This window comes from Herpailurus yagouaroundi, unplaced genomic scaffold, assembly GCF_014898765.1.
Source record: "Herpailurus yagouaroundi ecotype Mexico unplaced genomic scaffold, PumYag 192, whole genome shotgun sequence".
Lineage (NCBI taxonomy): Eukaryota > Metazoa > Chordata > Mammalia > Carnivora > Felidae > Herpailurus > Herpailurus yagouaroundi.
Window position 1 is genome coordinate 2,229,937 of NW_024412423.1, and position 12,792 is coordinate 2,242,728.

Consider the following 12,792-nt stretch of genomic DNA (forward strand, 5'->3'; position numbering starts at 1 on the left):
AGAGCCTGGAGCCTGCTTCAGATTCTATGTCTCCCCCCCCCCCCCCCAGCTTTCTGCCCCTCTCCTACTTTCACTCTGTCTCTGTCTCTCAAAAATAAATAAATGTTAATTCATATAAATTTATGTTAAATAGTCACATTCTTAGGTGGTAGGGGTTAGGGCTTCATCATAAGAATTTGGGGGGACACAATTGAGGCCCTATGTGGTTCTCTTGGGGTGCTTATGATCATTCTTTGTTTATTTTGCTTGCATGATACCTACTAGAATGTAGAAAGCTCCAGAAGAGCCAGGACCTATTTTCCTTACTATTTCCAGCCCCCACCCCAGCTCCTAGCACATTTGATAAAATGTTGATTGAGTGAATGAACTCAGATGAGTCACAAATGGTGTCCTGAGAATCTTCTTGCTGCTGGCAGGGCTTTTCTTTCCCTCTGGACTTCCCTGTAGGAAGCAGGTATCCAGGAGGAAAGCCCTTGGACAGCAGTCTGAGCGGGGCCCACGTTTTCTTTCATAGGTCAGAAGCCAATGACCTGGCCCTGAGGCTGGCCCGCCAGTACACGGGACATTGGGACGTGGTGGTGTTAGACCAGTAAGTGCCATTTCCAGAAGCCTGGGCCCACCACTTACTGGGGATCACTGAGGCTCCAGCTAGAATGCCTTGGGCGGGAAGATGAGGAGGGGCCTGGGCTACTGGAGGGAAACATGAAGACCCGGCCATAGAGACACCCCTACATACACCAGGGGGCTCTTTCCCCCAGGGCCTCTCTTCTGGCAGCAGAAAATGCTTTGTAAGGTGGTGAGAATGGGTCCCACAGTTTGGTATTAAAACAGCCCTGATGGTATTGAGTATCTGCTGTGCACCAGGCCCAGGCCCAGGCCCAGGGCTAGAGCATTAATGACAGTTCTGAAGGAGAACCCCCCCGCCCCCCACTTCTCAGCAGACAGAACTGAACCCAGAGAGGTTAACCGATTAGCCACCATTCTAGCTAGTAAGCGGTCATATGGGAAGTCTTACCGGCTCCAAGGCCCGTGCTGGTTCCCAGCCCCAGGAGTCGGGGGCTGTGTTGGAAAGGTTGGTCTTCCCTGTGTCTCCTGAGGTGGATGGACATTGGTCGGGACTGGGCCATGGAGTACTCGTTCCTGAGCCCCCTCCGTTCTTCTCCTCAGTGCTTATCACGGTCACCTGAGCTCCCTGATTGACATCAGCCCCTACAAGTTCCGAGACCTGGATGGCCAGAAGGAGTGGGTCCATGTGGTATGCACTGCCCAAGTGGGCAACAGGTCGGTGCTCACCCCCCCAGCCTGGATGACACGGCGCTGTCACTCCCACAGGCACCTCTCCCAGACACCTACCGGGGTCTTTACCGGGAGGACCACCCCAATCCGGCTGGGGCCTATGCCAGCGAGGTGGAACGCGTGGTGAACAGCGTACAGGAAAAGGGCAGGAAGGTAACTGTGTCTGCACAGGTCCCGTGAATCGAACAGCGGCTGGCATTTCAACCCAGTCCTAGATACCGGGGACCCTGGGAGAAACTGGAACTGGGCCCCCCCATTAGGAATCTAGTTGGGGAGGGGGTTAGCTGCTCAGCAGACAGTCTAGATAAAGGTACGTGCTGGGTGTTACCGGAGTCCAGAGGCCCCTGGCTGGACGGTTCCGTGCAGAGGGGTTAGCACTCAGGGGGCATGGGGCAACCCAGGCAGACATCACCGTGGGGCCTGGCCGAGCTGGCAGGAAATGAGCTTAGAGAAGCAGGCAGAACGTAGGCCTACAAGGGCAGTGCAGGAGGGCTGGAGGCCAGAGAGCAGTAAGACCAGAGGTGCGTTTGAATGGGGCCAGCCTGAGGCCGTGAGGAGGCCCTGCCCCCGTGTTGTAGTGGCCGTGGAGTTCAGGGGCAGAGACGGGAGAGATGGGTGTGCACTGGGAGAGCAGTGGCCACGGGGACCGCTGGACGGAGTTAGCTGTTGGTGGGAGGGCTCTCCGGAAAGTCTTGCTGCAGCAGTGACAGCTGAACACAGGACACACAGCAAAGAGCAGCAGGCTATGAAGCCAGAAAGCCTGGCAGGACCAGATCAGGGGAGCTCGGCGTGTGCATTTCAGATGCTTTGCCTGCACTTACATAAAAGCAGAAAAGAGACTGTTTCCTACCCCATCAGTCCTTCCTTCATCTGGGTGGTAGCCTCTGAAGCAGCTCTAAGACTAAACATAGCTTGGAGGTCACAGCTGTAAGAAATGGGGTCACGGAAGTGCTTTACACAGGACAGTGATGAGTTTGGCGACTGAGCTGAGGCTCACCCTGGTGGCCGATGGAGGATGGACTGCCAGAGGCATCCCACCAGGTGGCATCTGCAGGAGGCCAAGGCAGAAAGTGACAGATATGCCAGGAGGCAGGTGTGTCCAGGTGGAGGGGCTGAGCGTGCGCACAGACACTGGAGAGGCAGAGGCCGTGCTGACTGGATGAAGGAAGAGGCTGGATCAGGGCTGGGAGCTGAGTTTCCCTCGGTGGGGGTGATAGGAGTCACCAGGGAGGAGCAGGGAAGGAACAGTCCGATGGGGAGAAACCTGGGACCTGCTGCGTACAAAGGGTCTGGAGAACTCCATGCAGTAAGAGTTGGTTTGCGGCCCCAGAGCAAACCCGGTCACAGGCCAGATGTGACCTGGAGCCCGAAATGGCCACACAGCCACGCTGGTGACTGGTCCTGCTTGGAGCCAGCGCTGAGCCAGCATTGGCAGGACATGCTCCGCCTGCCACTCAGTGCCTCCACAGTGGTATCCCCAGCATCCTGTCTCGTCCACAGATTGCAGCGTTCTTTGCAGAGTCTCTGCCCAGCGTGGGAGGACAGATCATCCCCCCTGCCGGCTTCTTCCAGGAAGTGGCAGAGTGAGTAGCTGAGATGGCAGGGCTGTAATAATGGGGTTTCCCGACCTTTGTTCAAAAATTCCAGCCTCAGCTTGGCCTCTTGGCCAGAACTTTGAGAAGAAATGGTGGCTCTGAGAAAGCCAGCCACCTGCCTAAGGCCCCCACCTTAGTGCTGGCAGAGCCAGGGTTCAGGGTCCAAGACCCCCGAGCTCCTGGTCTGATCCTCCTTATCGCAGACCCAGTCAGCCATCTGTCCTCTGCCACAGGCACATCCACAGGGCCGGAGGGGTCTTTGTCGCAGACGAGATTCAAGTGGGCTTTGGCCGAGTGGGCCAGCATTTCTGGGCCTTCCAACTGCAAGGAGAAGACTTCGTCCCTGACATTGTCACCATGGGCAAGTCCATCGGCAATGGCCACCCCGTAGCCTGTGTGGCCACAACCCAAGCTGTGGCAAGGGCATTTGAAGCCACCGGCGTCGAATACTTCAACACGGTGAGTGAAGGCTCCAGGGCAAGGGAGCACCGTGTGTCCTGCGGGCCTCACCCTGGTGGTCCTTAAAGAGCAAAGGCCACAGGCCTAGCACTGTGCCCAGTGCACAGATTTCTAAGATGCTGTCCTTGGGGGTTACTGTAGGTCAGAGGGAAAAATATACACAACCTTAATTTTTTTTTTTAATGTTTCTTTATTTTTGAGAGAGAGAGCTTGAGCAGAGGAGGGGCAGAGAGAGGGGGAGACAGAGTCCCAAGCAGGCTCCATGCTGTCAGCACAGAGCCTGTTGTGGGGCTCAAACCCACAAACCGAGATCAGTAAGATCATGACCTGAGCCAAAGTCTGACGCTCAACCAACTGAGCCACCCAGGTGCCCCACACACCTTTTAAAAACTCGCATCAATCTAAAAGCTGTCTCAAGAGACGGTGCCTTGTAAAGTATGCAGAATGAATACAAGAGGCCCTCTCTCCCTGCTGGGTGTCAGGCCCTGTGCCTGAGCTGATGCAGATGTGTGAGGAGCTCCACCTGTCTGGGTGACTAGTGGTCTGGGAGCAGAGTTAACATTCCAGTTGGAGCTTTGAGGAGGGCATGGCTCCCTGTCCTTGGGTGGGGTGGGGTGGGGAGGCTGGAGAGCTTTCCCTAAGTTCAGCGGCACTGAGAGAACATGCAGGGGGTGAGGGGAGCACGGTCATCAGCAGGGGCTTCCTCAGAGCTGAGGAGTCAGGACCCATCCTGATGTCAGTGACGAGCCATGACGAGCCATGGAAGGGTTTTAACTGGGGACAGATGAGGTCTGAAATACACTCGAGAAGGATCTCTGGTGATCAGTGTAGAGAAAGAACCAGAGGTGGGGAAACGGATCCAGAAGGATCTTGTCTAAGACAGGAAGACCCAAGTCTGGGCACAGGCCACAGGGAGGACATGGGCAGGGACAGCGTCGAGGGAAGAACTCACTATGACTTCTCAAAAAAGAGCCAGTTCAAATTGGGGCTGAAACATGTCAGGATTGGGCAAGGTGGGCAAAAGTTGGCAGAGGTCGTTAAGGGTGAGGGCTGATGGTTTGGTAAATCGTCACTTTGTGCCCAGGAGACACGCAGATAGAGCTCCTGCCCTGGACCAGACCTGTAGACACCTGACCTTGGAGGTGTGGACAGCTTGCATTCGGGGACAGCACAAGGGACGAGGGATGTGGGAGGGAGGGCGGAGAAGGGGTGTCCTGTGAGGGGGGCGTCTGGGGGAACAGGGAGGAGCAGCCCTGGGAGCAGGAAGGAGTGTGTTGTGAGGGCTGAAAGACAGATCTGGGTTTTTATTTCTTTGGCTTAACCTGAAGTGCCCATAGTTAGATCATACAAACCGTGGTTCATGAAGACTCATCCTCTGTCCCTGCACGGTCCTCTCTTCATTAGCCAGCTATCCAGGTACTTTTGTTTATGTAATAAGCATCCAAGAAGCCATTATTCCAAATGAAAGTTAGGACCTGGACAGTAACCTGCATCTACCTGTATGGTTGCTCCCCAGTCCCATCTCATTGCCTCTGCCACCCCGGTAACCATCACCACGTTCATTATTTATTCTGGTTGTTTTTTTAACCTTATAAAACGTGTATCATGCTGTGTGTTGTCTTTGGAGATTTGTTTTTTTCACCTAACATTAAGTCACTAAGAATTGTCCACATTGCTTGTCACTGAAGTTTGTTGTTGCTTTAAGGGTATGTGTTTACTTTGAGAGAGACAGAGACATTCCGGGGGGGGGGGGGGGAGGGACACAGAGAGAGGGGTTGAGAGAGAATCCCAAGCAGGCTCCATACTGTCAGCACAGAGCCCAACTCAAAGCTTGAACTTATGAAACCTGAGATCATGACCTGAGCTGAAACCAAGAGTCAGACGCTTAACCGACTGAGCCACCCAGGCACCCTTGAAGTTTGTTTTGACTGCATTATACTGTCCCCACCATATGAATGGGCCCTGGCTTATTTGTCCATTCCTCTTGATGTGCTCTGGGGTTGTCCCCATGTTTTTTGCTTCTATAAATAACTTTTATAAGTTTCTGTTGTACATGTGCAAGAGTCTGTCTTAGGAATAGACCCTACAAGTGTAATTGCTAGGTCGTGGGGGTCTGTGTTCACCTCCATTTTAACAGATGATGACATCTGTTTTCCACAGTAGGTCACAAGTTAGCATCCTGCCTGCGGCGGGTAAGAGATTCTGTGGGTCTACTTCCTCTCAAATGCCTTTTAACATTTGCCGGGCAAGTAGGGTTAAAATGGTAGCCCCTCATGTCAGGGAGTGTTCTTGATACGCCATCCCCTGGTTTCAAATTACGTGAAACATCTCTTCATATGTTTTTGTTTTAAGTTTTTATTTAAATTCTAGTTAACATACAGTATAATGTTAGTTTTAAGGGTACAATATAGTGATTCAGTGCTTCCATACAACACTCAATGTGACACCCATCGTGACAAGTGTGCTCCTTAATCCCCATCACCTATTTCCCCCACCCCCCACCCACCTCCCCTCTGATAACCTTCAGTTTGTTCTCTTTAGTTAAGAGTCTGTTTCTTGGTTTGTTTCTCTCTCTCCCTTTTTTCCCCCTTTGCTTGTCTGTTTTGTTTCTTAAAATCCACATAGGAGTGAAGTCATAGTCATATGGTATTTGTCTTTGTGACTTATTTCGCTTAGCATTGTATTTTCTAGCTCCATCCATGTTGTTGTAAACGGTGAGATTTCATTCCTTTTTATGGCTGAATAACATTCCATTGTTTATATATACCACATCTTCCTTATCCGTTCATCAGTCGATAGACACTTGGGCTGCTTCTATATCTTGGTTATTGTAGATAATGCTGCTATAAACATAGGGTACATGTAACCCTTTGAATTAGTGTTCTTAATATTCTTTGGGTAAATACTCAGTAGTGCCATCGCTGGATCATAAGGCAGTTCTCTTTTTAACCTTTTGAGCAAACTCCATACTGTGGCTGCACCAGTTTGCATTCCCAACAGTGCACAAGGGTGCCTTTTTCTCAACATCCTCACCAACACCTGTTGTTTCTTGTGTTGTTGACTTTAGCGTTCTGACAGGTGTGAGGTGATATCTGATTGTAGTTTTGATTTGCATTTCCCTGGTGTTAAGTGACAGTAAACATCTGTTCATGTGTCTGTTGGCCATCTGGATGTCTTCTTTGGAGAAATTTCCGTTAGTGTCTTCTGCCCATTTTTTAATTGCATTATTTGTTTTTTGAGTGTTGAGTTATATTAGTTCTTTATAGATTTTGGATATCTTTGTATGTTTATTGGCCATGTGTTTCCTTTTCTGCAAAATGCCTGTTTTTTCTTTTGCCCGATTTTTGATTGAGTTACTAGAGCTTTTCTTACTTATTTGCAGGAGTTTTGTGTGCCTGTGTATATGCATTTGTGTATGTGTATATATGCATTTGTGTGTGTGTGTGTACACAGGGGCACACACACACGTATTCTTGATACTGGTCTTTTGTCAATTGTGTAGGTTGTGAATATGTTCATCCCATTTATAACTTGCCTTTTACTTCTTTTACATATTTTTTGTTGAACCACAGTTTTTAATTTTAGCATGGACTACATCAGTCTTTCCTTTAATAATTCTTTTTGTGTCTCATTTCAGAAATCTCTCCCTACTGCTAAAGTCTACAAGGTATTCATCTACAGTTTCTGTTAGGTATCTTAACATTTTGTTTTGACATATAAGCCCTTAGTCCACCTGGAGGTGATTTTTGTACATGGTGTGAAACAGGAATCACATTTCATCTCTGTGAATGTGAATAACATGTTTTTAGCTTCCTTTGTTCCCCCGCTGATCGGACATGCTACCTGCATTACGTAACCAGAGTTCATATGCACACAGGTGTGTTTCCAGGTTCTTCTTTCTGTTCTTCTAGTCAGTTTGTCTATCTGTTGCTCTACCACATTGCCTTATTACTAGAACTTCTTAATGAGCTGTATGTCTGGAAGAAAAGTTCTCCTCTGACCTGTTTTTTCCTTCTTCAGAAGTGTTCTGGCCATCCTGGCCCTTTGCTATTTCACTGATGTTTTATTTTAAAGTTATCTTTATACAGGAAAAACCCTGTTGGAATTTTGATAGGGAAATCACTTGAATCTGTAGATGAATTTGAAACAAAAATTGATGTATATTATTGAATCTTGCTACCCATGAACATGGCATACCTCTCCATGTTTTACAAATTCCCCCACAGAGATCTTACACATTATTAAATTTATTCCTAGATATTTGAAACTTTCTATCATAAAAGATGACCTCTCTTTATCTGTATACTCTTTGCTGCTGCTGTATAAAATATGGACTTTTGTATATTAATTTTTTTATCCATTCTCTTGCTAAACTGTTCTATCACTTCTAGTAATTTATAGGCAGACCTTTTCTTCTTTGTTCCTATGTAAAAAATCATATCCTCTCAAAAAAATGGCAGTTGTTTGATTATACTGGGTGAGACTTCCAATACATAGTTGACAACCAATGGTGACAGTGGGCATACTTGTCCGGTTTATAGGAATATTTATAATACTTGTCCATCAAGGATGATATTTGGTATAGATTTTCCTTTCATCTCTTTTTTAATGTTTTTGGGTTTTTTGGGTTTTTTTTTTTTTTTTTTTTTTTTTTGAGAGAGAGAGAGAAAAGTGCAAGGAGGGGAGGGGCAGAGAGAGGGAACACAGAATCTGAAGCAGGCTCCAGGCTCCAAGCTGTCATAACAGAGCCCAATGAGGGGCCCAAACCCACAAACCCTGAGATCATGACCTGTGCCAAAGTCGGACGCTTAACTGACTAAGCCACCTAGGTGCCCCTAACAAAAATTAATTTAACACTAATTTTCTTAACATTAATTATTCAGATTTCCAGGTTTTAATTTCTATCCAGTAAATATTAATAGATATAACCCATATAAACAGAAGCTCTTTGGGTTCCTCAATAATTTTTGAGAGTGTAAAGGGATTCTAAGTTCTACAATGTGAGGGCTGAGGCACCTGGGTGGTTCAGTTGGTTAAGCCTCTGACTCTTGATTTCTGCTCAAGTCATGATCTTACAGTTGTGAGATTGAACCCCACATTGGGCTCCATGCTGAGCATGAAGCCTGCTGGGGATTCTCTTTCTCCTTCTCTCTCCCTCCCCTGCTCACGTGCACTTACATGCTCACTCTCTCAGAAAAATTAATTAATTAATTAATTAAATTTAAAGTGAGGACCACTGCAATATTCAGCTCTAGGTTTTTCAAAAACACAGCAGAGTATTGTTAACTATGGTAACCATTCTGTACATTATGCCCCCAGAACTTACTTATTTTGTAATTGGAAGTTTGTAACTTTAGACCAACTTCACTAATTTTGCCCATACCCCACCCTCTCACCTCTGGCAACTACCAATATGTTCTCTGTATCTAAGTGTTCCATCTTGGGTTTGTTTTTTGCTTTTAGTTTTGATTCCACAAATAAGTGAGATATATTATTTGTCTTTCTCTGTCTGACTTATGTCACTTAGCATAATGTCCTCAAGGTACAGGGTATGTTGTCACAAATGGCAAGATTTCCTTCTTTTTTTTATGGTGGGATAATATTCCATTGTGAATATATACCACATTTTCTGTATCCATTCAACCATGAATGGACATTTAGATTCCTTCTCTGTCTTTTTTTTTTTTTTTTAATTTTTTTTTTCAACATTTATTTATTTTTGGGACAGAGAGAGACACAGCATGAACGGGGGAGGGGCAGAGAGAGAGGGAGACACAGAATCGGAAACAGGCTCCAGGCTCTGAGCCATCAGCCCAGAGCCCGACGCGGGGCTCGAACCCACGGACCGCGAGATCGTGACCTGGCTGAAGTCGGACGCTTAACCAACTGCGCCACCCAGGCGCCCCGAGATTCCTTCTCTGTCTTAGCTATTGAAAATTGTGCTGCAAGAAACATGGTGGGGTGCAGATATCTCTGAGATAGTGTTTATGTTTCCCTTGGATAAATACCCAGAAGTGGAATTGCTGGATCATATGGTAGTTCTTTTTTTTTTTTTTTTTTTTTTTTTTTTTTTTTTTTAAATATTTATTCATTTGGGGGAGAGTGCAAGCAGGGGAGGGGCAGAGAGAGGGGGACAGAGGACCCGAAATGGGCTCTGCACTGACAGGCTGACAGCAGCAAGCCTGATGTGGGGCTCTAACTCATAAACCACGAGATCGCCACCTGAGCGGAAGTCAGAGGCTCAACTGACTCAGACACCCAGGTGCCCCTGATCATTCTAGTTTTAATTTTTGAGGAACTTCTGTTCGGTTTTCCATAGTGGCTCCCCCTATTTGCATTCCCACCAACAGTACACAAAGGTCCCCTTTTCTCCACATCCTCACCAACATTTGCTATTTCTTATCTTCTTGGTAATAGCCATTCTCCCAGGTACAAGGTAATACCACAGTTTTGATTTACATTCCCCTGATGACTGGTGATTTTGGGCACCTCTTTGTGTACCTGTTGGCCATCTGTGTGTCCTCTTGGGAAAATGTCTGTTCAGATCTTTTAATGCCCATTTTTTAATCATATTGTTTGTTTTTTGGCTATTGAGTTGTGTGTATTCTGTATATATTTTGACTATTAGCTCCTTATCAAATACATAATTTGCAAATATTTTCTCCCATTTGGTCAGTTGCCTTTTCATTTTGTTGATGGTTTCCTCCGCTGTGCGGATGCTTTTTAGTCTGATGTAGTCCCACTCGTTTATTTTGTTGCCTTTGCTTTTGGTGTTAAATCCAGAAAATTGCCAAGACTGGTGTCAAGGAACTTATCAGGTATGTTTTCTTCTCAGAGTTTTATGGTTTCAGGTCTTATATTCAAATCTTTAATCCATTTTGAGTTAATTTTTGTGTATGGTGTAAGACAGCAGTCAATTTTCCAGGAACTGAATCTTTATCACAAAGAGTAATCTTTTCCATTCCTAATAATGATGTTGGGTCTTAAATCACATTTTATCTGCTATGAGTCCACCTTTCAGTCAGCTTTAGATGTGTTTCTTTTATTGAATATATATCTAGAATTTGGGGGTTTTTGGTGTAAACTTGTTAATATTTTACTTTAAAAGTGATTACTTAAGACAATTTAAATTTAATGTAATTATTGGTATATTTAGGCCTTTTGCTAACATCTTCATTTATAATTTCAGTTTATCATGCTTTTCTCTTTTAATAGTATCTGTATTAAAAGTATTCCATCTCAAATCATTTTCAGTGTAAGCTTTTATATTGCAGAACTTCTGCGATCTTGTGTGCCTAAGAATACTTTTTATCAGGGCCTTATATTTAAATATTTTAGCTAGGGGGTATCTGGCTGGCTCAGTTGGTGGAATATGCAACTCTTGATCTCAGGGTTGTGGGTTTGAGCCCCATGTGGGGTGTCGAGATGACTTAAATAAACAAACTTTAAATAAAAATTCAGTGGTTTTTAGTGTACTCACCAAGTTGTACCACCATCAGTACTGTCTTAATTCTGGAACATTCCCATCACCCAGAAAGCAGGCCCATACCCCTTAGCAGCCACTCCCTGTTGCCTTCCTTCTGTAAGTCCTGGCAGTCGCTGTCCTTTCTATCTCAATGGATATGTCTGTTCTTATAAATGGATTTCATATAAATGAAATCACACATGTGGCCTCTTGTGTCTGACTTCTGTCACACAGAATAATATTTTCAAGGTTCATCCATGTTAATAGCATGAATCAGTACTTCATTCTCTTTTGTGGATGAATAATAATTCTGTTGTATGAATAATGCCACATTGCATTCTTCCATTCTTCCGTTAATCAACATTTCCCCTTCTTGGCTCTTATGAATAATGCTGCAGTGAACATGTGTGCACATATGTTTGTTTGGACATATATATTCAGTTCTACTGAGTAGGAACCTGTGAGTAGACTTGCTGGATCGTATGGCAACCCTAGGTTTAACTTTTTGAGAAACGACAGACTTTGTCCAAGCAGCTGTACCACTTTACATGCCCGCCCACAATGTATAGGGGTTCCAATTTCTCCATATCCTCTCCAGAATTGTTCTTTTCTGTCTTTTATGATAGCCATCCTAGTGAGTGTGAAATAGTACTTCATTGTGGTTTGCATTTCCCTCATGGCTAGTGATGCTGAGCATCTTTTATATAGTTAATTGACCATTTATATATATTCTTAAGGAAATGTCTACTCATTGTCTTTTGCCCATTTTTTTAATTGGGTTACTTATCTCTTTTTGCTGAGTTGTAAGAATCTTTAATTTTTTAAAAGTTTTTATTTTAGAGCATGCATAACTGGGTGAGACGGGCAGAGGAAGAGAGAGAGAGAGAGAGAGAGAGAGAGAGAGAGAGAGAGAGAGAGAGAATATCTTAAGCAAGGTCCATGCTCAGTGCAGAGCCTGATGCAGGGCTCAATACCATGACCCTGGGATCGTGACCTGAGCTGAAATCAAGAGTTGGATCCTCAGGGTGCCTGGATGGCTCATCAGTTCAGCATCCATCTTTGGCTTAGGTCATGATCCCGTAGTTTGTGAGTTCGAGCCCCGTGTCAGTCTCTATGCTGACAGCTCAGAGCCTGGATCCTGCTTTGGATCCTGTGTCTCCCTCTCTCACTGCCCCTCCCCCACTCACGTTCTCTCTCAAACATAAATAAACATTTTAAAAAAATTTTTTGAAGTTGGATGCTCAACCTACTGATCCACCCAGCACCCTAAGAATTAGATACATATCCTAGGTGCTAGATCCTTATCAGATAGATAATTTGGAAATATTTTCCCCCATTTCTGACTTGTTTTTCACCTTCTTGGTAGTCTCCTCTGAAGCACAGAGTTTTTAATTTTGAGGGAGTCCAATTTATTATTTTTTTGCTTGTGAGTGCCTTCGAGTCATATCTCACAAACCACTGATGAATCAAAGGTCATGAAGATTTACACCTTTGCTTTCTTCTAAGAATTTTATGATTTTAGCTCTTACATTTAGGTCATTGGTTTATTTTGAGCTAATATTTTGCATATGGTATGAGGTAGGGGTAACTTGACTCTTTTGCATGTGGATATCTTGTTGACTCAACACCATTTGCTGAAGATTATTTTTATCCTTGGGGCACCTGGGTAGCTCAGTTGGTTGAGCATCCAACTTCAGCTCAGGTCATGATCTCACAATTTGGGAGTTCAAGCCCCACATCAGGCTCACTGCTGTCAATGCAGAGCTCGCTTCAGATTCTCTGTCCCCTTCTCTCTGCCCCTCCCCCACTTGTTTATTTAAAATATTTAAAACATATTTTTTATTTTTTTATTTTATTTATTTATTTATTTTTATTTATATATGAAATTTATTGTCAAATTGGTTTCCATACAACACCCAGTGCTCATCCCAAAAGGTGCCCTCCTCAATACCCATCACCCACCCTCTCCTCCCTCCC

General features: G+C 45.2%; 1 protein-coding gene across 1 annotated transcript in view; it reads left to right on the forward strand.

Moving 5' to 3' along the window:
- PHYKPL (5-phosphohydroxy-L-lysine phospho-lyase) overlaps positions 1–12,792 on the forward strand; it is a 39,154-nt gene that overhangs the window by 5,569 nt on the left and 20,793 nt on the right. The window contains exons 3-7 of the mRNA XM_040444244.1: positions 515–589; positions 1,168–1,255; positions 1,333–1,449; positions 2,797–2,879; positions 3,125–3,350. Of these exons, the coding sequence (XP_040300178.1) occupies positions 515–589; positions 1,168–1,255; positions 1,333–1,449; positions 2,797–2,879; positions 3,125–3,350 (589 nt within the window). The remainder of the gene's footprint in view (positions 1–514; positions 590–1,167; positions 1,256–1,332; positions 1,450–2,796; positions 2,880–3,124; positions 3,351–12,792) is intronic.